Source organism: Silurus meridionalis, chromosome 13, assembly GCF_014805685.1.
Source record: "Silurus meridionalis isolate SWU-2019-XX chromosome 13, ASM1480568v1, whole genome shotgun sequence".
Classification (NCBI taxonomy): domain Eukaryota; kingdom Metazoa; phylum Chordata; class Actinopteri; order Siluriformes; family Siluridae; genus Silurus; species Silurus meridionalis.
In genome coordinates, this window is record NC_060896.1 from 13,260,187 (window position 1) to 13,285,206 (window position 25,020).

General features: G+C 42.6%; 1 protein-coding gene across 2 annotated transcripts; it reads left to right on the forward strand.

The window, feature by feature from the left end:
* The first annotated feature begins 251 nt into the window (after positions 1–251).
* On the forward strand, positions 252–24,578 carry smad6b (SMAD family member 6b). 2 transcript variants are annotated; one of them, XM_046863898.1, is made up of 4 exons: positions 257–1,841; positions 5,708–5,764; positions 6,504–6,581; positions 23,363–24,578. In XM_046863898.1, the coding sequence occupies exons 1-4, from the start codon at positions 1,055–1,057 to the stop codon at positions 23,908–23,910; spliced, it is 1,470 nt and encodes a 489-aa protein (XP_046719854.1). In that variant the 5' UTR covers positions 257–1,054; the 3' UTR covers positions 23,911–24,578. The 2 variants fall into 2 exon arrangements, with proteins under 2 accessions (XP_046719855.1, XP_046719854.1); XM_046863899.1 differs by lacking the exons at positions 5,708–5,764; positions 6,504–6,581 and having other exon boundaries at positions 252–1,841.
* Positions 24,579–25,020: the final 442 nt, after the last annotated feature.

The following is a 25,020-nucleotide window of genomic DNA, read 5'->3' on the forward strand; positions in this document are numbered from 1 at the left end:
AGTGATGCATGCATGTGTGTGTGTGGGGGGGGAAACATCGTGTTTGCGTTTTAATATTGAATGCTTAGTGTAAGTGGTCTCACGACTGTCCCACGGAGTTAAGTTGTAGCACAGGACCCGGACGGTGCGCCTTTAAGAGTTAAGAAACTTGAAACCTTGTTTGCGCAACAATCAGTGCAGCTCAGAGCCGCCAAAGTGTCTAGACTAGCACATGATGGTAGTCAGCCAATGGCTCCACCGCTCTCCTCAGGGGCCCAGTGCGCGCGCGCGCGTGCGTGTGTGCGTGTGTGTGTGTTTGAGTGAGTGAGTGAGGGGGGAAGAAAAAAGAAAAGCAGAGAACAGGAGAAAGGGAGAGCTGAGAGCTGCAGTGTTTGACCAGGTCTGAACACGGAATCGGGTGCACACCTTAAGTCGCGGATTGTTGCTTTTTTTTTTTCAAGCAGCGGATATTTTTTGGAAGACCGGAGTGTGCTGGAACAGTAAGGAACTCATCCGGGATCGCGAGTTCCGACTGGGAATTTTCTCTATGGAATTAACCTGCCGAGGAGCTTCATTCATGTGACCATAGAGAGGGTCTGAATTGGTATTAAAGTCCGCCTGAGAACGCTGAAGTTTTTTTTTTCTTTCATTAATAATTACAGTAGTTTTTTTATGACTTGGTGTTAAGTGTCGGTCGCCCTTTCCCCCCCTCTGGTCAGCGTCCAATATGCGCGGTATATACTTGTTCTCCTCAGAACATGAACTAGTGCGTTAAACAGATTTTACACGCGCGTCTGACGGCACGACCGACGGCATTCGCGCTTGAATGCATTTCGTTTCCAGTGCTGTGTTGCATTTCATGTACGCTGTGTGTATGTTAATGCTGCCCGAGAACGTGCTTTTAAACCCCATGTTGTGGTTCTGTTCCCGACCCACGGTGCTCTGCTGTGCGCGCTCTGCACAGCACTCGGCCAAGCTTAATGTTGCACAAGCTGAAACCCAGTTGTGAACGCCTGCGATCGGAACAGAATTAAAACCCAAAATAAAACACCCATTCAGATTTTTAAAGTGTCGTATGTTCAGGACGAAACGCTCAGGTCTCGTGCGGCGACTCTGGAGAAGCCGTTTGGTTCCAGATAACGAGGAGGGTGACGCCAATGGCAAGAGCGGAGACTGCTGTCGGGACGATGTCGGTGACCGACCGGAGAAAATCGGCAAAACCGAGTTCGGTGCGATGACACCGAGCGGCTCGGCCGGTGCGGGGTTCGGCGGGGAAGTGTGTTCCAGCGCCGGCTGGGGGGTGACTTTGGACCAACGCGGCGGCGCTGTGGTGAGCGTTCCGGAACGGGGAAGCCCCCGGTCGTCGCGGGACATCGACAGCAGGACCGTGACGTGCTGCTTGTTCAAAGACAGGGACTCTTCCGGACCTCCCGGAAGCTCGGAATCGGCGATTGTGGCTCGCGTGAAGGAGCCGGGCTCGTGTCAGTGGTCGCCTCGGAGTCCCGGCAGCTCCTCAATCGAGAGTCCCGAGGCAAAACGGCGCAGCTTGGCGGAGCAGGAGCTCAAGGCCGCCACGTACTCGCTGCTCAAGCGGTTGAAGGAGAAAACGTTGGATGCGTTACTCGAAGCCGTGGAGTCCCGAGGCGGAGTGCCGAGCGAATGCGTGATGGTGGCTCGGGGAGAGCAGCGTCTGGGTGCTAATGCGGCTCCGCCGCAGCTTCTTGTGTGTAAGCTGTACCGATGGACCGACCTACATCACACGGCGCAGCTCAAAGCGCTCTACGAGTGCAAGAGCTTCGGCGGGCGCGACGGACCGCTGGTCTGCTGCAACCCCTATCATTACAGCCGCCTGTGCGGGCCAGGTAAGCATACCTGCCCTAGCCATGGGGATGCTTTCAGGCGCTGGTAAATAATTTGACCAAAGTTTAAAAAAAAAAAAGTTATGACTGAAGGTGTACATATATTTTATACTGCGTTGGAGGGGTTCTGTCCGGTTTTTTATTTTTTTTACTCAAATGAACACTGTAACTGTTCCATATGTGTTGAAAAAGTACAGAACAGCACAAGCTTTCTTAGCCTAAATATGGTGTGGCCTGCTTTATAAAGTGTGTGGTGTAGCTCTGAGACATGCCTCATGTGATTGTCTACAGCTCTGGTACAGCAGTGTTGAGTTTTTATACCTCGAGCCCCTCTATAAAACACAAAAAAAAAAAGAAAGAAAACATTTTACAATGCTTCTTTAAGAGTTCATTTAATAATGAAGGCTTTTTTGCATTCTTTTCTGTGTATCTAGTGTAAGGCTCTCTTTAATACCCTAAAGAGTTTGCTGAAAGGGGAAATACATACAACCCTTAAGATTTATTTCTCGAATCTTTTTCTAAAATGTGTTACAGTCTGATATCCATGTAATAGATGCAGCTGATAAAGTGTGTTCTGGTGCAGGCCCAATGAGTGATTGAGAGATTTTAATGGTTTCCAGGTTTGAAGTAAACTGGCACACACTCCTGCCAGTCAGCGTGGAAAGCATGTTTAGGACACTGAGCAAGAAAGCCTTGAAGTCTTAAAACAAAACAAAAAAAAAAACCCTGTATGCATTCAGAACGATTTTCCACTCAATTTCTGTTCTCTACGTGGCTGCGTTTCTACATACTCAACTGAACTCCTTCCATTACATGCGGCCTCTTAACATCTAAGTAATTCCAGCAGCCAAATGACCTCCTAACTAATTAACCTCTTTCTCCTGACCCCTGCAAAAAAAGCAGAAAATGGCCTATGTGTGCATTCCAGTGGACTGTGTTAACTAATTAACTACGCTGACCTGCACATTTTCTGTTTTTAACTCGCTGATATTTAAGCTTAATGTGTACGACGGTGACTTGGATCACGTCGTGAGGTCTAAGCAGCTCAAGCTCATCGTAGTGCTCAAATGTAGAAGGGAATGAACTTTTTTGCGTAAACATCTGCAGAATGCTAAAGCTTGCATGCGATGTGAAACGGCAGCACTAAACATCAGCATTACTTTTCAAACGGCCAGGAGGATATTGCATTGTAATGTTTGTGTTTTTTTCTTGGCCAACTACTTGGTTTGGTTTTGTGCCTCATGGAAAAAAATAAATGAAGTCTATATTAAATAAATATTCATGGATTTCCACAATGGAAATACGATGATGCACGTAAAGGCATAATTCACTCCAGGACATGGAGTATTTGCTCACTTTCTTATAAAACTCCTGGTTAATAATAGTAATGATTTGCTGACATGCCACTTAATTTTGTATTTATTTATTCTTTCGTTGTTGTTGTTGTTGGGGGGTGTCTAACAGGATACTGGAGAAGGCTTAAACCCTGACCATGCAATATGGAGGCCCTATGCGCCCTTGATTGTCGACTGTCATTGTTTTTACGATCCAGCACAATCACTATCAGCCTTCACTAATTTCTAAGCCAGACCGTGTCTGAGATCACTAATCACCATTTCTTTGGTGCAGAGGTGAGAAGACCCCTGCTGCTCTCTGCCATATTGACATAACTCGTGGGCGTTCGTGCGTGTCCCGATAAAGCCAGGGGTTTTTTTCGGGCCTCTCAAACGCTTGATCACATACGACAAGCGCTGACTGAGAGTTCTTCTCTCCTCATAATGAATCGGGTTATCCCGCCATTTCAATGTATCTCACATGGAAAACAATTTGAACTTTACTGGGTCTGTGAAAAAGAAGGGAAAAAAACCCCAGCAACCCGTTACAGTATAATTGGTTTATCTTTAAATCGCAACATCTATAAGCACGAGAAAGTCTCCAGTGAACGGAAACTCGGATGCACGCGCACAAAAACCGCTTTTCTTTTTCTTTTATTTAGTTAGGCACGATTCCCTTTTTTTGAAATGAGATCAGTTTCAAGTTGCGTTTTTAAAAGGCCTTTTTGCCGAAGAAGGTCCCCCCTTCATGCTATTTAGGCGAAGGAGTGGTGATAATATACAGTTTGCATACTGCTGGCGCCAGACTGACTGCTGTGTGTATGTGAGTGACTGAGTTTAGGATCCTGGCAATTACCGCCGCCGCTCTTAAAGAGACAGACGCTATTATACCCCCCCTCCTACTCCCCCCTTTCTCCCTCCTCCTCCCCCTACCTCCTTTCTTCTTCAGCTTCTCCCTCTAGGCGAGGTCACGTGTTCGCAAACTTTTCTATGGAACGCCAAACGGCCCATAAGCACGGCGGGTTTGCACGCCGAGTTTGCAGTAGGATTAACATCGTTCAAGTCGCTTGGCCCGGTCTCGGTAAAAAGGTCACGTTTGTTGTTGGTGCTAACTGAAAGTTTAAAACCATATAAAATAGTGTGAGCAAAATGCTCTAATATCTTTTGATCCAATTGTTGATGCGCAGCAAAAGCCATGAGGGGACGATGCAATTGTGTATCAGCGTAACTTAACAATTGGCAATAACCCTCATTTGGGAAATGGATAAAGATACAAGTGGTTGTGAACACATTATGAAAGTAATCCTTCAAAGAAAAAGCCAACGATTCAACTTTTACCAGTTTTATAGGTAGCCCATGTTCAACATTCGTGGTTTCACACTCCACAGTGATTTAATAATTCATAAATGACACACAAGGCTTTAAAAATTAGCAGACTCGTCGAAAAATCTTTAGTTGGGCTCCAATTTATTTGATCTCTCGAACCACTGTTCTCATGGAGAGGTGTGAATTGTTAGCTCGGCAAGTGGCTCACAGCCTTCCTCTTTTCCATCACCCTGCGCCCCAGCACCTAAACACAGGCTCACGATACTCTATATACAGAAACCCAACACAATCCTGACTAATCGTATAACATACTTTGTGGTGATAATATTAATAATCTGTTTACAGCGATCGAAAACCCTCTACCGGAAAAACAGGAAGGGATAAAGCTTCATTCTTAGGTATAACTATCTGAAGTTTGATGATGGTTTCACATGCTGAAGATGCATACAAAAATGGCACAAATATGCACCCTCGATGGTACCCATCCAGCAACATGGAAAAGTACTTTTATTTCTGAGCCTCAATAATATGAATTATGTATGTGGTGATTGGGGAAGGCAATGGATGACTTAGTAAAGGCAGCAGCAACCTTAAATAAATTACACACAGTTGAAATATGTATGTCAAAGAAATTGGAAAACCAACGTGATCGATGAGAAACAATTAACCATGACAACCCTGCTGTAAACAGGCTTATACACGGGGAGCAAGGCAATGTAAACGTTTATCGCAAATTCTCTTACAAAAGGATCATAATTCATTTTCAGTTTAATTGCACAGCCCTTCTTAAAAACAAGAGGTGCCTGGATTGCAGTATTCTCACCCTTGATACATTGCAAGATGGATGGATATTTAATGTTTTTATGTCCAGATTTATGTTAGGGTATAAAATGTGATATGTCCAAGTCTTGGAAATAATTTGTAGTAAATATATCTTTCAGTATATTCAAATGATTATTATTATTATTATTATTTTGTTATATTTTAGTAAATGACTGGAAATTGTGCCTTAGGTTGCATTTGAAATAAATATAACATTTCTTGGTTGATTACACTTTATACACTGACTCAGTGTTAGGAGAAAACAGAGCATGCACAGCGAGGACTTAAACCAGTGCTTTTTCCTGCTTTTTATGTAGCACATAATAAATGGTTTAGTAATTGTAGGATAAGACCCGTCTATGATTCGTTGTTCTGTTTTTCCTTCAGAGTCGCCTCCTCCTCCCTACTCAAGACTTTCCCCTAGTGACGAACACAAGCCACTGGGTAAGTGTCCTAGGAACCAATACACCAGCAGCTGCATAGTTTAAACTGCAGTGTCTGGAGGTGTATATCTAATAATTGCAGTAGTGAAAGCTGTCTTCTAATAGCTAAAGAAAAGTTATAGATGACCCCCACACCACTTTTTAACCACACACACACTCACATAAACCAGGTAATAGGACGCCCTTTGCAGTGTTGCCATCAATTGTCACCCGCTAGTTGAATCCCTGTCTGTAGAGAGGGATGAGAGGAAGCAAGAGTTCAACAATGTGAAGATTTTTAATGGTCGCAATTAGACACAGTGGCCAGGAATCTGTGGCCGTAACTGCAAGAATGAGCAGAGGCTGCAGCCAGCATCCGACAGGCCCATTTTCAGCATGCCAGTGCGGAGGCGGGCAGCCTGGGCTTACGCCTGGATATGTGGTGAGAACTAGTGGAGCCTGGCCCAGGGTTGGGGTTTAAGCCGGGATATCCCCCATTACCACAATGAACTCTTGGGGACTGGTGCCATTTTAAAAAGGGCTGGGTTTTCAATATAACTCATAACCTCGTGACCATTATTGTGCACATGCTGCTTTGCTTACTGTGTATGCAAATGATGTTATGTGGAGGATGTGCTGAGATACAATGGAAGTTAATCTGAACGTGTAATTGAAAGCAATTAAACGGAGTGCTGATAAACAGTGGAAAGAGCTGCAATTGTTTGACACGTGTTTACAAGTACGTTTTCCTGTCCTCTCAGATCTGTCAGATTCCACACTGTCTTACACTGAAATGGAGGCTGCCAGCTCACCAAACATCACCCAAGGGGAATTCTCAGGTGAGTTCAGTTTATATTTGTAAAGTGCCGGCCATTGGGAAAAAAATACGCCATTGCTTAACCGAAAACATTTGTGCCGATTGTTGATGGTCTGCATTGTGAACACTAACATTGCACATTCTTCGGTCGGAATTTAAAGCTGTTTTTTAAAATGCGTAATAATATCACTTTCCAAACAAAAGCTATGTGACATTTTTGAACTGCGAATAGTTTACGAATACAATACGGATTTCATAAGCACTAGTCCTGAAATCAGTCGAGGCAAATGGGTCTGTGGATTCAAATGGATGAATCCAGAATATATCCAGAATATATATGGATGAATCGAGAACTTCTCTATGCTTTCATATGCTATACGGTGTGCTGTTCTTACGGAAATATGCAAACAGTAAAGATATCAATATCATTTTTTTTTTTTTTTTTTGTGATTGAGGCTTCGAGTTCCTGTTTAAGTGCGAGCTAAATGTGCAAACTTTGCAGGTAATTTGCTTTTTATGTTGTGCTTTACTCCTCCTCATTAAAGGGCATTAGGAGTAGGGAGAGTGCGCCGTAGATAAAGCTCTCCATTGTAAGGCGGTCCGAGGCGCAGTGGGCCATGCTGGCTGGCCACAGAGCTGGCCTCCCCTCCTGTTTTTCTTTCAGAAATATTTGAGTGGGATCAAATTGTAATAAGATCCAAGCTCGCTGGGACACACACTAGCTCTGTCTCTCTCTCCCCTCTGTTTTACTCTCTCTCTCTCACACACACACACACACACACACACACACACACACACACACATACACACACACATACATACACATGGGCCACGGCACACACAAATTCACAGCAGGCATGCACACATTCAAATAGCACATGTTTGACCCCCTACACACACACACACACACGCACGCACGCACGCGCGCGCTTACACAGTTACAGCTCTATCTAGGCATACTGAAAGTGGGAGGGGGGTTTGGACAGGTTTCTGTTTCTGTGAACAGGGCCACACTGAAGGAAAAGTGCAGATCCAGCCCCATCCTGTCTGCCGATTTGAGATGAAACACTCCCCTCTCATGGCATGAACTCAACATGCCTGTCTCATAAAACTGGAGGCATATTGTGCATGCATAGGATCATGGCCACAGCGGAGCGAGACACTAAGACCTCACCTCATTTCTCTCCCGGGCTGGGAATAGCATAGCTCATATTTAAACAGCACATGTGAATGGAGTGCTTGGCCAGATGAAGGCTCTCACTTCACACTCACCATATCCCATCACCACTACTGCTCGGCCTGGCGACACTCCCTGTGTCAACAAACGCAGGTTCAAACACTAACTCTGATTCTGGTTCACTGTATGTCATGCGGCACAGCGCTGAGTGTATAGGGTATTTTGGGCCTTTGCGCTCAACTAAAAAGGGAAGAATTTTTCTCATGACCCAAGGTACTGTTAGCTTTTTTGTCCTTCTTATCGTGTTCAAATGCATCACCAGGTCATTTTCACCACCACTTGGCTCTATTAGTATCTGTAATGTGTAATTAAATGTGTTGATTTTGGTTTGTGCATTGATTCAATAATTCAGGGCTTAAGAATTCGCTCGGCTCTCAGGAGAAAAGAACGCGTCTTTTGCCCCACCCCCCCACCACCCAGCACGTATAAGCACACCTCCACATCCGTCTCCATCACCCCACCCTTCTGGCATGCAGAGAGTAGAGATCAATGAGCAGAAGTAGACCGTGTGGTCCCCCACCCACACGCAGGAACTAGTAAAAGTGGGGCCTGGGGGCAGATTGTGTGTTTTGCAGGGGTAACAGCCTGCTGTGGATTGTAGCCCATGGGCTACTGTAATACCTGTTCTTAACACTTATCCCTCGTTGTTTGACAATCACGGTAGAGCATGTCTGAACTGGATAGGTAGGATAGCTGATTTCAGTTTTTAAAAGTCACAGATTTGCCTTTTGAAAAGCAGCTAAATAATTTTCATTTGTTTTTTCTCTGGAGTATCGCCTTTGCGGTTAATCTGTATCTGCTGGAAGTTTTTTACCTCTAATGGCATCAGTGTTAATGAAAGAATCATTTAATGATTAAGCAACAGCCTATTAGTCAGTTAGTCAGATTATTTTATTTAGAATTTGTCCTAATACTTTATAATACTGTGGAGAAAATACTAATATAATAACAACATTAATATAGTAATAGTGGTAGTAGCAGAAGGCTAATATGGCAAATATGGTTATCAAAACTTTTTTTTTTTATGAAAGGGTCGGAATTTAGCCAAAAAAAAAAAAAAACAAACCAGTTGATTTTCAGCCATTTATTAGCATGGTTATGTACGAAGATCAAATCAATGTTAAAGCATCAACTTTGCATTAAAAAACCCAAAAACAATTACTGTAGGACATGTGCTCGAAACAACAGTCCAGTTATTTTGAATATTTATTCGCTTTTTTTTGTTCTGTTTTGTTTTTTGGGTAACAATGACATTTTTAGGGCAGAGAAAGGTTACAGTTATTTGTTCGGTTGATGAAAAGGGCTGTCTGTGTTAGTTATTAAAGGACTGTGTACTGCGTCAACACTTCTCTAAGAGAGACGTCAGACGAGTGTCAGGTGGACATGACCCCGAGCCACAGGGCTTCCTTTACACTGATTAAATGACTAGTTGTTCAGGCGACCCCTTGACTAATCGGTTTGGAAAATGTTTGCATTCGCATACCACTAGTATTGTGTTGCCTCTTGATTTGGCAGAATAACTCTCAGATGTAATAAAAGTGTTCTCTGGAATTAGGCAACACTTTTTTATGGGACTTCCAGCTTGTTCGTTGGATCTGGGATTAAACTGGCCTGTAAGCATTTTACTTTTTATTTAGTTTCAGAACTGGTTTCTTGTCCCAGACTTCTTTATAGTGTATAGTATACTGTTTACCAAAATGCTGCTTCTAAATCTTAGCATTGTTTTGTTGTTAGCTAGCTGAGGTCATGCAGGTGAATTGTACACTTGCATGTGTAATGGTACAGTTTTATGGTACAGTTTTTACCTCGAGTGTGTTCCTGATCTGTTCAATGTTTCTGAATGTCATATCCATTGTTTAATTTGAAATCCAACGTGCTGGAAATCGGCAGCAAAGCTACAAAATACGATCAGTGCACACTTGCAGTAATTCTGTTATGCATGTAGGTCAACCCTAGTGATTGTGCTGTGGTTGAGTGTTATGTTGATACAAATGTGCTACTGTTTCCATTTTGATGTGATTTGTGCACCAGTGACATTTTTTTCTGTCCCGAGGTGTGATCAGTGACATCTTGGTGCAAAAAGCATGTGTTTGTCAGCTTGTATTTACTCTACATCAGTGAGCAGTTATTAAGACCTCATTTTTCAAAGCATGGCCACTGAGCATATGGTCCTACTGTGGTATATATGTGTGTGTGTGTGTGTGTGTGTGTGTGTGTGTGTGTGTGTGTGTGTGTGTGTGTGTGTGTGTGTGTGTGAGACAGTGTGTGCCAAATCCTCGACTGGGTAGTCATGCAGAACACCTGTTTCCTCACTCCCCACTTATGGTCGTGTGGACATTAGAATGATGCCCTTTGAAGTTTTTTCTCATTGCTTCCTGTATAACTGTGTGCATAAGGCTCAGTGTTTCCCCTCAAAGTTGGGTTTTTTGTGATCTACGTGTTTCACACATTCAGACCACTGGATCAGTAACAGTGCAAACTTGTTGCCTCTTCGCTGCCAGTGTTCCTGCTGCTGTCTGAAACTTTTCCTTTTGATCATTTCACAAGTCTATGAATACAAGCCAGGCACCAGTTGTTTGGAATTACCTTAGAAAACAGTGATAAACCGAACAGATGTTGGACTTTGTGTATCCCGAGAAAGATGTCCCATAGTGATCGCTGCAGCCACTGCGTCGCTTCAACAGCCTCAGACTGACGTCAAAAGCCATCACGAGCTCCCTTTAACAAGCGCAGTGGAGTTTCGCTGCCAGATGTCAAAAAGGAAGCTAATCCAAACTGTTTGCGAGTGTACATCTGTACTAGTAGACTTTTGTGTGGTGTTGCACCACCCTGATGTGCCTCAGTCAAGCGACGAGGGAAGTGAGTAGTTTTTCTAGACATCAGTATCGTCTATATCTGCGTAATATGCATTAGTGCTTTCTCTTCCACTTGCCAGGGATGTCATCACTTTCATCAGGAAAGTGAAAAAGCTGAAAATATGCAAATGTCCCCTTTTTCTGTCTCTTTCTTTCTGAGGTAGAAATGTGTCAGAGTAGTCATAAGACGTTTAGCCCTGGGTTTTTGTCTAATTAAATGAGCTGTAAAAGTTAGGATCTGGTTTGCAATTTCTGATCCCAGACTTCAAAGACATGAACTGGACATGGAAAGACTGAGATTTAGAATCAGCATCATGCGGTTGCTCCTCTGTCGTCTTGTGTTGTTTGTATCAGAGTTCCTGTTGGATAAATAGAGCTTAAATCTTCTAGCCTAATGCCTTATATTTAAAGGAATGATCAATAGTTCTAAACAGCTAGTAAGTTGTATATTTAGCCGTGTGCATTATATTGTAATAGAGTGTTCGTCTGAGTATAGCAGTGACTTGAGTTACACAGGAACTGCTGGGGTGGTGTTTTTTTGTTTTTTTTGCTCGATGTAAGTAGGGGTTTTCTGTTCCAGAATGATAGGCCAATACTTAGACACAAACATGCCTGCGTGCACACACACACACACACACACACACACACACACACACAGAGGGTTGATTTTTGCTGCTCTTCTCTGATGCACAGGCTGAATAAACTCACATGAGGTCAGTCTGAACCACTTTTGAAGTTTAGCTTACCCTTGGACTGTGTTCTTGTGTGTGTGTGTGTGTGTGTGTGTGTGTGTGTGTGTGTGTGTGTGTGTGTGTTAGAAAGAGAGAAAAGGAAATGCATGGCACATTTATACAGTAATCACAACACGCAACACTGTACGGATGTAGCAGTGATCAGATTGCACGCATAGATTTTGTACAGGTTTAAAAGTGTGTGTGTGTGTGTGTGTGTGTGTGCACGTGCGTGTTTCCTACAAATTGAGGTCATTTGCTTATTCAGTTGATACTGAAAATAGACAGAATGTTCTTAAAACTGTTCTTTTTTTTTATTTTTTTTTATTCTTTCTAACTACACATGCTTTGTTTTATCAGGCCTCAGCTTGCAATGATGGTCCGAGTTTGTTGTGGAAAAGGCCGGCTTTTGTTATTTTGAAAGTCACTTGGCTGGATCATTTACAGCATACCACGATGCCCTGTGTGTTATTTATACCATAGTGCTGCATTTTAATTTTAGCTTGTGCAGGATGTTGCCACATTTTCCAATAGTCATGCAAACATTTGTATGTGTTCAGCCATCGCTCTAATCACCTGCTCATGTAAGATCTCTTTAATGTACAGCACTGCTCACCTCGTCACGGTTGATTGGCCACACTAGACCCCTCTTTTTGCTTTACCTTGGTTTGTCCCGGTGGGCTGCTGCCCCTTTCTCTTTCTCTTCGACTTTTTCTCTCGCCTTTTCCTTTCTGCCTGGCATGAGGCCTCAGGTTTCCACCGCAGCCCCCGAGCCTGGCCACACTCCCCCAGGGCCTTGAGAGCTCCAGGATACGGGATGTGGAAATAATGTGACTCGAGTACTTCCACCCTGCCTCCAGAAAATCAGGTTCTGCGGATTGTTTATTTGAGGGGAAGGAGGCCTCGGCCAAACATCCTGTTTTAAAAAGCCTGCCTGGGTTTTGTAGCGCCGGGGCTTAGGGCCTCGCTCAATCGCCCCTTTGACGGTATGGGGAGGCTCAGGAATGTTAAAGAGAAGGCCAGTGGCCTGGAGATGATGTGTTAGAGTAAGCGCGTATGTGTGTGTGTGATATAGTGCGTGCCTGTGTGAACATTTGTGCGTTGGCCCTCATTAACAGACCTTTCCTGGCATGTTTTGTTTTGGGTTTTGCATACAGTGTATGACGGTGGACTTCCTCAGTAAACATGTTTTTGTCTTCTGCAAAATAGCAAAACAGAATCGTGCTGTCAGTGAGACTCGGCTCGAGTGTGTGTTCCGGTCCGGAGAGACTGATTTCCTTTTCCCCCTTACATAATGCACGTAAAGTCGACAAACACACACACAGACACACACATAGTTATCTGTCATTAGAAGACAGCTGTATGGGCTGTGGAATTCAGTGTAACGTAGCACATTAAAGCTCCAGGCTGATATAGTTTCACTCAGATGACACCAGGATGTTGTTTTTTAGGTAATGCAAGGAAATTATTATCTCATTTTATTTATAGCCATATTATCTGTAAATAATTTCAATGAAATAGATAATCAACCCTTGTTTTCTTTTTGTTTTTTTATTTAAGCTTGTATTTGTGATCACAATGTGTATGTGTTTGTGTATATGGTGTATATTTTGTGTGTGTGTGTGTGTGTATCTGGAGTGGTGTACTCTGCTTGACCCCTGGATGTGGGATTGGAATGAGATCTTGTGGATATTAGATTAGAATCTTTTGTTTGCTCTCCAGGTTGTTTGAGTGTTATAAGGATTTCAAGATGTAAAGCATTTACAGAGTGAGAGAAAGAGACGAAGGGGGAGTGAGCGAAAGAGATTAGAAGTGAGACACAAATTGTTTGGATCTTTTTTCCTTCTTCTACTACATGCCTATTTTAGGGGGGGTTGGGGGGGGCATACATTTCTAATGGTACAGCAGTGCAACATCAGTTGCAACATCATTCACTTCAGTGTTTTTAAAGATTTCAAGTAGTCATGCATCACAGTCAGCCATCTCCACGCTGTTTTGGGACCCAAGTGTAAAATGTTCATCCATCATTTATTCTAGTCAAATCGCCTAGCCTTTTAGGTGACTGATAGGACTTATCTAGTAGCGACTAATCTAGTGTGCAGCGTGGAAATAATAGGCTTCCAAATCAGTTAAAAGTAAACTGAAACAATGCTGCCACATGCTGTATTTATTTACCGCTCATGGCAACGCTATCGGGAGCCGGGCAGAAACCCAGCTAAATGATGTGGCTTTTTCAATATGGGACATTTCAACTTTCAGCATTTGGGTGTTCCAGGTTGACGTCATTGTGTTGCCTGCCTAACCTTGAAATTAGCCTTACGTAAGCCTAACTTCCGACGTGAGCCATTAGTCTTAGTATTAACAGCAAACTTTCTTTGCACAGCTGATAATGTGTGTATATATGCATTCGCTAATACACACAAGCGCCTTAGCTTCTCAGACAGCCGCACGCGTTGCCTGGTCCACTCATGTGCCGCAATTTAAAAACACGGCCCATTTGCACAGGTTATCGTTTTCACCGGGAGATTTCCTCCCAGTGCATAGCAGTGCCAGTGAGCTAATCCTCCAGCGTGCTGTGGGAAGGTTGGTGATGCTTGTCTCTGCACTCCCTCCTCCTCGCAGCGCTCCGCTCTCCTCCAATAGAGCCATTCATCTAGGCCAGGCCACGGGGTTAGGACAACAAATAAAGACCCAGCCATGCCATTAAAAATGTATGGAATGTCCAACTGTTGGTTTAGTATTTTAGCCAGCCTCCTCTCAAGGCTGCCCGAGAGTTCGAACAATGCTGCGTTTGAGTGCTGGACGCTATGAAACTAGCCGGCTGGCCCGGGCTTAGGGGAGCGGACGGAACGAGGTGGCAGTTGTGGATGCTGACGTTGTGTTTTCTTTACATTTCTTTTCCCCCCCGGTTAGTTATTCAGGACCGGCAGTTCTAAAATTGGTATGGAATAAAAAGGAAAGGGTTGTTGTGTAAACCTTCAGTGTGATCAGCTGACTAAAATAAGATGAATATTTTCGCTCCCTTCCTCTCCAGAGACACTTTGACAGTTGTTCCAGGACCGATAGAGGCTAGTATTTTTAAAACAGCAAAAAGCTAGAACAGTTTTCTGTGCCTGCAGAAAGCTCAGTAAGGATTAAACCAAGAGGCCCACACAGCCCACCTTCTCCATGCTCCCCTTTTACAGACAGTGAGAGAGAGAGAGAGAGAGAGAGAGAGAGAGAGAATGTGTATATTAGAGGGAGCAAGCTTGGCTTTTTAAAGCCTTCATATGCTTTTGCCTGTTTGCTTGGCTTGTGTTTTGCTAACGTGTAATCCGAGCAGAGCGCATATATTTGCCACGGAATTGGATTTGAATTTCCTGTTGTGGTTGTTCCCACTTTCATACACTCTTTTCCACTGCTCGATCCAAGCAAAGATGATGTAGCGGCCCAGTCCTAAAAGCGGGTGCTGTAATCAAAAGACTTGAAAGCAGCTCAGACCTGTCAGTCTAACTTATAATGGCACAGGCATAGTTTTAGATTTTTCCAGAACATCGTGGCTGTTTTGGAAACTCGTTTGTTTGATGGAAATATTCATTTGAACCAAATGAGGTCGTATATCACCGGACGTGTTCTTCAAAAGGCTGGGATTCTAATCTCTGCTGAATAACTCCAAATGCTGTAGGTTTTGTCGTGTGTATGGTGGTACATCGAATGTTAGCAATCGTTTTGTTACAGCGGGTCATTTTACACAGCTGTAATTGCTGTTTTCTGTCTAAAAAGTAGACACGAAGGGATCATTCTTAAATGTGGTTCCAAACGAGACAGGGAAAGTTTGGAGCAAGGAAAATAGGAAGCCCATGAAGCTTACTCTTATAAATAAAATTATATGCAACATACATAGATGATAGATCTATTGAGGCCAGGTATATGATCAAACTATGGACAGATGGCTATGGAAAAATAGCATTAAATTCTTTGGATATTACAAGTCATTGGTACAAGTTTGACACAAGTTCTACAAATCTCTGGAACTGTACTGAAGGGACGAATGCCATTCTCACAAATACATTTACTTTAATTTGTGCTAAACATATCTGGTGAAAAATGTCCAGTAAGTCAGAGACCCTTGGCTCCAGGAGGACACATGAATCCAAACAATGCAGACATAACAGCCACCTTTCTCGACTTGAATTTATCACTTTATTCATTTTTACCCACGTGCTCTGATCTCTGATTAGTTGTGTAATGAAATATATCATATTATCATGGTAGCTATGTTAAAAGAGTCGTTCTGAGCCACAGCAGTCAGCGCATCATTGCGGTCCAGAGCCTGGTTTGCTCTGCAAATGTAATTACAGTGCTCAATAGAGAGTTTGTGCTGCCATTCAGTGCCCTTTACTGAGACCTTTCTGAACTCATTTGAACAGAGGCTATTTATGAACAGGGAAAAAGATCTGGTTATCCTCACAGGCCTGACAATGTTGTCTAATGCATGCTTTTAGTTTAAATGTAAACTATGTGTATAGTGTGATAGAAGAGCATCATTCGATTTATTCCTCTCTGCTGTTGCCTCGTTGACGTTCTTACTAAGTTGTGAATGATCAGAATTGCTCCCTTCCACATTTTCATTACGCTCTAGTGCTCTCAAGCTGGTTGTCCAAAACCGTGTGTCCCTGAGTTGTAATTGAAACGCAGTACTCGAATGGCGGCGTCCTGACAGAACCTATTTTCCCGACGCATTTGCAATCCAGTCAGTTGATCAATAGTCAGGCCTCAACCAAGCCAACTGCGTGTCCATCACCTCACAGACGCATCATATCCAAATACACAGCTTTCATCTTAAATGGACTCAATTTTACACAGGCCTGAAAGCAAATCTGCGCTGTTCTATTCAGCTGTCAGAGCTTATTTGCCCGCTAAAGGATGTGTTTGGATAGTAGCACAGATATATGGGTTTAGAGTTCATACCGGGTTCTCAGTGTTCACGAGACACACCTGTGGAAGATGCTCATGGGAAAAATGTAATGTGAAGCGTTCCAGTTCACACCAAACGCCATGCTTTCACTCGGTTGTAAACATGCATGGTATACATACCATGGCAAACATAAAAAAAGGAATAAACAAATGGTTTCTGATACACAATAGTTGAGACAAATAAATTATTTTAACAGTAACAGGAATTTAAGGTTTCGTATCAATCTATAGTCTTGACAATGTGTTCACACCAGTAAGGTGCTAGCAAAATGACTTTAGATCTTATACCGTATTTTTCGGACTATAAGCCGCTACTTTTTCCCCACGTTTTTCCCGGTTTCACAAACTTCAAGCCAAAAAACTGAACCATAACATTAGACCAATGAAATTTCCGAACAAAAAACGAAAAAACGCACCTCACCTGTGTTCTGAGCTGCACGGCATCGGGAGAAAAAACTTCCATCGGGTGATTTTTAAACGCACGACGATGCCAAAAGATAAACTTTTGAGAGAAATAGTTGTAAAAGGAAGGAGGAAGACAGTAAACAATGACTTTCTTGGTCGGCTACTGTTTAGATACAAGCCGTTGTAACGCGTTGAGTCTGGGTGAAGGGAGAGCTCGCTAACTCCAGTTGCAACAGAAATCATATACGCACAGACAGGTTTCCAAAACTCGTGCTTTTTTATTTTTCTTGGCAACAGCGTTAAGGGTTAGTCAAAGAAACTTAGAAATGAGCATCAGAAAATAATAAGGACATATTCCTCAGTCTCCACACACGCAGTAATACCGGAAAAAATGCAGTGGCAGGCTATTCCCAAAATACCGCTATGCTCCTAAAGGAAGGGTAACATATTTTACCCGTTACACCGTGTGTAACGTGTCTTTTGTTAAAGCCTGTGTAAAGTACATTAGTGTAGACACCTGCGGCTTATTTATGTTAAAAATAAAAATATTTGTAAAATTCAGTGGGTTCGGCTTATATATGGGTGTGCTTTTTATTCCGGAAATTACGGTACCTAAAATCAGATATTCTCAATTGTATGCTAATTAGTTATAAAGCAGGTAACCAATGAAAGCATATCGAGGAGATTCCTTGGACCTGTACCACAGCATGCATTGTTCAACAAGTTGTTATTTCTCTAATGTAACAGTATAAGTTCCTAGTTGGGTTAAAAAATGTAGGCTGGAAAGTAAGAACCGTACAATCCCAGGGCGATATGACAAAGCCTAACATCTAAATAGTTCTCTATTTTAATGCATTATTGTTCATAACTATTATGGAAAGTTGAAAAAAGTAACTAGAATGCGGCTGGGTCTTTCACATATGACAAACCAAAACACACACACAAAAACATGTAATACTCTTGAGAGGCAATAGAGGTAATAGGGGTGGAATGTTATGGACTATTTACTATATCATAACATATAAATCAAAATTTGTTTTGATATCACTTGTCTTATATTCTTGAGACTGAAGTATTCAGCAGCTGCTATTTTATTTTTATTATGTGTTCAAAGAAATAGTTTGAGCTCGATATTTGAGCTGCTTTGTCAAAACTATTTATAAATACCATTCTCCGATTAGCATTTTGTTTGTATATTTTTCGCCCAATAAAACCATGGCGTAGCACACTTCCAGAGGCGTTACCCGAAGACTGTGGTTTGTAATGTCGCTAGGTATTAAATTAAAGACTTACAATTTCATACGTGCAGTTGCACCTCTCGATTTTACACGCTCAGCCTTTCGTGAGGAGCTGACGCGCTGGTTTCTGTGCGCTCGGATACCTTATGTGTCGAAGTGTGAACACATGATGGCCGCAGCACAGCTCTCTGCATGGCGGGAGCCAAGTGCAGGGCTTTACATGTGGCTGAGGTGTGAAACTTGCGGTCATCTGACCGTGTACCCAGGTCTATCGTTAACGCCACAGAGTCTTTTAGAAAGGATTACAGTAGGGTGATGCACTGGCTGAGTAATACAAACCCAACCTCGAGGGATTCCTTGTTTTTGATAATGTTCATGGGTTTGGCGTTATATTAGCGCAACCCTATCTGAATAAGAGGACGACTGCTGTTAGTGTGTAGCTCTTTGTCAGCTTCTGTTGCTTTGGCCTTTTTTTTTTCCTCTGGCTCTGCGAGAGACAGAAAGAAAGAAAGAAAGAAAGAGAGAGAGAGAGAGAGAGAGAGAGAGAGAGAGAGAGAGAGAATAATAGCGGCAGAGAGGGGGGAAAAGGAAAAAAAAAAGAGAGACAGAAATCTATCTGAGTGAGGGTGCAGGACCGGTTAGTACGTCTGGCTGATAGAGCAGTCTTTGATGGCAGAGATAGCACAGACGCCAGCCTAAATGTAGCCTTAGCCAGTTGTAAGTTGCTTTGTAGCGATAGTCGTCTAAAAACATCAGAGCCGTACCACATAGCTGGAGAGGGTGGGTTGGTGGAGGAGGCTTTACTGTGCTCCTCAGGGTCGTTTTTCCCACTTAAATTACACCCATACCCCTATACTTCCTACCGACTCCCCAATATGTAGCCTTTCCATACAGCTAGAGTAGGAAAAAAAAAAAGAATGCTCAAGTCAGGGTGGACTGGCGTCAAAATAATTAATCCTGTCCTTCGTGAACTGCACTTTGTCTCTTCTACTTATTTTGACTTTGCCCCCTTTTTTCCTCTCTTGTACACTCACAAACAAACACACTTTCGAGACTGTCTCCCCCTTTGCCTGTCAGTCCAGTGGTACAGTCTAATAGCTGGAGGGGAATCTAATCCTTGGCACAGGATAAGAGACTCCAACAACTCTTTCTTTCCCTCTCTCTCTTTCTCCCCCTTCCCTCTCTCTTTCTGAGCAGCAGAGGAATGAGTTCATCTTTTCAGAATTCCATGGATTAGAGAGGGATGAAAAAGAGAGCAATGTGGGTCTGCAGTTCGGCGGGAAGAGACGACAGGCCCTCTAAACCGTACCACTCTTCTCCTGTCTGCTCTTTTTCTCTCTCTGGATGTGAGTTTAGCCCGGGGCTGTTCTCCTTCTTCTTTTCTTCTCTGTATGGTGCTTTTAAAAGCATTACTGGATAATAAGAGAGGATTGCCATTGAAACTCTCAAGACCTTTTTGTGTACTTAGTTGTACTTAGTAGTAATTACTCCCAGATTGAGGGGGAGGGGGGGTCTAACCCTACCTTTTGTCTGCTTCTTTTTAGCTGCTTTTCATATTGTCCCACTGCATGCAATGTCTCGGGTGCAGCAGCACAAGTGAGGATTATTTTTCGAAACAGAAGAACTAGCATGCCACTAATGTACTTTTTTTTTTTTTTATCATTCTACATCACTGCATTGAGAACATGTATCTGCAGTATATCGAGTCTATATTCCCACCTCAACAAGCAGCTTGAGTACGGTGATGCCTTCAGGCTGACCCAGAGCACGTACAGTTTGATTCATGTACAGTTTGTCATGGTTATTATGAGCTGCGGTGTCTGAGGAAGTGGCATGACCCGAGCTTTGATACTCCTCACTCCTCATTGAGTGTATAAAAGAGGAGAAGCAGCTGTATAGGTCCGGAGCGGTTTCCATGGAGCACTTTGCTTGTTGGGGGAACAATTTCGCTCTTTGCCCTGCAAAGCACGGGATGAGAAAAGAGCCATGAAACGCATTTGTTTACCCAAGTGATTGCACTGGTAGATTTAACAGGGCATTATGTGCAAGTGTAGACATTTAAAAGGGAACGCCTTTTGTGCATTTGCGCGTGCACATATGTTCGTGTGTGCTACACTTTATTTATTTTTTTGAAGTATCGAACAATGAAGCAAAACAAAAGGCTCGCCAGAAAGAAAAGGCTGCTGAAAGTAACGAGCGTCATTGCTGTAGTCTTTTTCTTCGTTTTTCATGTTTGAAGTCTAAAAATCGTTCGTGCTGTTGATGGGCCTGTATTATTTACACTCCACTGTTAACACCCTTGATCCACTGTTTGAGCATGCAGTTTACCATTAAATCATCCTAAAAGCTCTTGGCTTTAATGTAATTCAGTTCGCCAGAGCTGCGTTGCAGAGCGCTTTAGCAAATGATTACCAGCCTGCATTTATATACAGTATAAAGAGTGTGATTTGTTTCTTTTTTTTTTCCCCCTCCGTGTTCCTGGAATGATTTCCATAGGTGAATTCCACATTCAGCCGGTCGCTGTCTTTCTGCCGACAGCATGTGTCTTTTAGGAGACTGGTGCTGAGAGGAGACAGTTCTGAGAATATAATGGCGATAATAATGGCCGCTACTTTCCTAATGGGTAAACGGAGCTGTTCCGAGGTGGCGAGGTTAAACAGATGCAAAGTGGCGTAATTGCTTCCAGTTCTCTACCCTGTGTGTGTGTGTGCTTGTGCCTGATGAGTGTCTGTGTCAGGGATTTTATATACAAAGAAACTGAGTGTGGAATATTTTTAATTACCAACAGCGCTGTCTTCCACTCCAAGTTTCTGAAGCAAATCTGAAATGGGACATCAAATCTTTACCATTCATTAGGCCTTCTGGGAGTTTGTCTTAGTTCTGATACCTGTTTAAAAACTGATGCTCACACCTGGCATGGCATACTGCTAGAGATCTTCAGGGAGAGACAAGACAGTAGTTCTGCATCCTGTTTGTTCTGTGCAGGCATGCTGGGGTACTGAAAGTGAAACGTGTCTGCCTTAAGAAGTGTGACAAAATGGTGGCAAATTGATGAATACTACAAAAGACAAGAAAAGGGAGAGGATTTAAAGGAGACAGAGACCACAGAGGCTCTATAGATTATTTTAAACCAGGATGTGTGTTGGATGAGGGAGAACATAAATGAGAACGAGCAAGAGATGGTACTATTTTGTCAAGGAGGTTCTAATAACTCTCTCTCTCTCTCTCTCTCTCTCGCTCTCTCTCTCTCTCTCTCTCGCTCTCTCTCTCTTTCTCTCTCTCGCTCTCTCTCTCTCTCTTTCTCTCTCTCTCTCTCTCTATCTCTCTCTCTCTCTCTCTATCTCTCTCTCTCTCTCTCTCTCTCTCTCTCTCTCTCTCTGACATAATCATAGTGCAGCACAGCCAAAACACACACAGACACACACTTCACTTAAAAACAAAACTCTGCCTGAAATTCTCTTCAGCTCTCAAAAACATAGTGCGCATTGAAAACTGATATATGCCCGTATACATATGCACACAATGCCTCCTGTCTTTTTTTTATTCTTTTACCCAAATCGAACATTCCGAATCCATTCTTTACCTTTGTTTGTTTCAAATATCTGTTTTTTTCCTCTTTCTGTGGCTTTCTTTCTTTCTTTCCTTCCTTCCTGCGTCTTTATTGTAAACACTACACGGTCCACTGCTTTTAGAGACTAAATTATTTTCACCATTTTCAGCTCACTGTCTTCTCTGCATCCAAAACTCTTCACTTTCAGCTGTCACTGCAAAATACAATAAGAGTAAACTTTTTTTTTTGTTTTTTTTTAGCAATTCACTTGATTAAACTTCTGACAATTTATAGTACATTACAATTGGTTGCGAAACAATACTTTTGCAATAAAATTACAAGTTAATTCTCTTATAAATTAAGAAAAAGATGACTTTTTATAAACTTTTCGGACCCATGGAGTTAAGCTAGAGGCATATTCTCATGTATCACAGCTCCTTTAAAGACTTTATATTCCACTTGTGTTAAGTTAGAGCGTTTGTTGTGTGTGGCGTGTAGGCTGCTCGTAAAGCAGTGCTTATGTTCAAAGCCTCTAAAATGATAGCAGACAGAAGGCTGTAAAGGCCACCGAGGAAAAAAAAAAAAAAAAAAGATACCTTGCAGGCTTGTGCAGGATCTGAAGAATTCACTAATGGTAACGTTCAGGGGCCCAGTGAAAAGGGACCATGTGCTCTGCGAACGTGTGTGTGTGTGTGTGGGCGTGTGAGACCGTATATCTAGCCCTACACGGCTAAACAATTCTCTCTCTCTCTCTCCCAGATTAGAGCTGGTGATTAAACTGAGGTCAGAATGCGTGCTTTATATTTAATACAGTGTGTGTTTGCTGCATTATTAGGACCAGAGCGTAGCCAAGAAATGCACAGGGCCACAGAGCAGGTCCCTAAAATCTCTGCCAACAGACTCTCTGAAGCAAAATAATGGCATCACTTTCCGTGCAAGTTAATGGGAGCTGATAGCGCGAAGCCTTGAGGGGTCAAGGGGTCGCGAGCTTGGGCTAAGTCGTCAGGGAGCTGAATGCCATTTCTCTGGCCCACAGCAGGAGCAAGGAAGGAGGGTGGGAGAGAGAGAGAGGGAAGAGACCTCCATCCCCCATTTTCCTAGCCACCTTTAGCCACCCACTGGAATGTACCAGAAGAGAGAGGGGAGAGAAGACAGACAGAAAAAGAGGGATGAGTTTTGTGGGAGGGACAGAATGAATATGAGCTAAAATTTTACTTTTGCAGAAGAAGAAATTACAAAAGGCAGAAATGTTCACAAGCATGTATGGAATATGGATGTGTTTGTTTGTGAGTCCAGGGACTTTTAACTCGATGTGAAAGCAGAGGGCTTTGGCACTGATTAGGAAGCTGATTTACTGTTCTGGGTCTCTTTCTCTATATTTTTGATCTCTGCAAGTATTTCACGACTAGGAATTCGATCACACCGAAGAGATCTGTTAATAATTTGCAAACACCACTTAGTATCATTTGAATAACCAGTGTTCAGATTTAATATTTTTTTACTTTTTTTACAATTTATTATCTAATTTTTATGATTTCAAAGAAAAAATTATATAAATAAGGCCAATATTTATATCAGGCAGTAGTCAGATTTAATTATCTAATGCCTAAGAGTGGTGCCCTCTTGAGGCAGTGCAAAAAATTACATACATTTTGAGTAAAGGCCCATTAGGCATGTAAGCAGATTACATTCAATTGAACATCTTTACCATTCAGCATAAAAGACGCCCTTTGTCTTGACAAATTTCTAGTTTGAGTTATTACTTTTACTAATACTACCTATACTACTACTACATTGTATGTTAAACACTCCTTTTTTCTCTCTCTGACAGATGCCAGCTTGTCGCCAGACACCCCTAAGCAGAGCCACTGGTGTAGCGTGGCATACTGGGAGCACCGGACTCGAGTGGGTCGCCTCTACCCAGTGTATGAGCCCTCAGTAAGCATCTTCTATGACCTACCTCAGGGCACGGGCCTGTGCCTGGGCCAGCTGGGCGGCGAGCACCGCGGTGGCTCTGCTCAGCGCACACGCAGCAAAATAGGTTACGGCCTGCTGCTTAGCAAAGAGCCGGACGGTGTGTGGGCTTACAATCGTAGCCAGCACCCCATTTTCGTAAACTCACCAACGCTGGAAGCACCAGGAGGTCGCGGCCTGCTTGTACGTAAAGTCATGCCCGGATTTTCCATCAAGGTGTTTGACTATGAGCTCTCAGCTCGGCTACTGCTGCGCCACGAAGCTGAGCCCGCGCTACCAGATGGGCCATATGACCCCAACAGTGTGCGCATCAGCTTTGCCAAGGGCTGGGGACCGTGCTACTCGCGCCAGTTCATCACCTCCTGCCCGTGCTGGCTCGAAATCCTCCTCAACAACCACAGATAACACACACAAACTGATGAACATTGAAAGCCAGTCACAGACTCAGAGCCAAAAGATGCACCCAGAGACTGGACACACCCCACAAACAATCCCAAATATCGTCTACTTAGATTTAATATAAAGTTTTATATATTATATGAAATATATATTATACTTGTAAATACTGGAGTCATTTTTACAATGTAATTATTTATGTATGGTGCAATGAGTACATGGACAAGTGGAAAAAAACAGAAATGCACTTTGGCTTTTATATATATATATATATATATATATATATATATATATATATATATATATATATATATATATATAAGATTAAGAATTTTTCAATACCATTTTGAAAAATTATACAACAAAATTAGACAAACCTGGTTTTGGTGTATAGTTTTTATATATTACTAATATCCAGACAAAAAGCTAACACCGTTCACACATTGATAATAAAGTATTCGCATAATATTTGTCTGGAGATGCTCACTTCTTTTCTAAACAAACAACAGGAATTTTTCCATTTCTGTCACTTTCCCTATTATGCTTTTGGTGGGCGTGTACAATGTACTACCTGTGTGAATATACTCCAGAAGGTGTGTACACCGGGTGGAGTGGCCCTCAGGCACTTCCACAGGCACCAAAGAGTCTAGCAAATAAAAGGAGTCAGTGTGAAAGTATCCCCTAAAGGCTGGCTTGTTTTACTCACCAATGGCTGCTTTGTGTTCCTTGTGAATACTGGTGAAGACAAGAGGGAGTGTTTGCAAACTCTAGTGCTGACCACTGTCACTCGGATGGTATCTGTATTGTACAATCCTCTTTTGAAGTAAGCTTCTTGACGTCTTCATGTGGGAACACAGGAATTCTTATCAAGTCAGCATTAACACTAACTCACATTCTCTCTCTCTCTTACACACACACACACACACTTTTTCTCTATCTCACATCCACACACTTGCATTTTCAGTCAACCTTTTTTTAATATTATTTTATTGAAGAGCTAAACATTTGAATGAATCAAATATTGGAACTTTACACTTATCATTGAAAGTGATTTCAGATAAACCATCACTTTTTTATTGATCTCTAACTATATGGCTGTTGGTAGACATTTAGCATCTT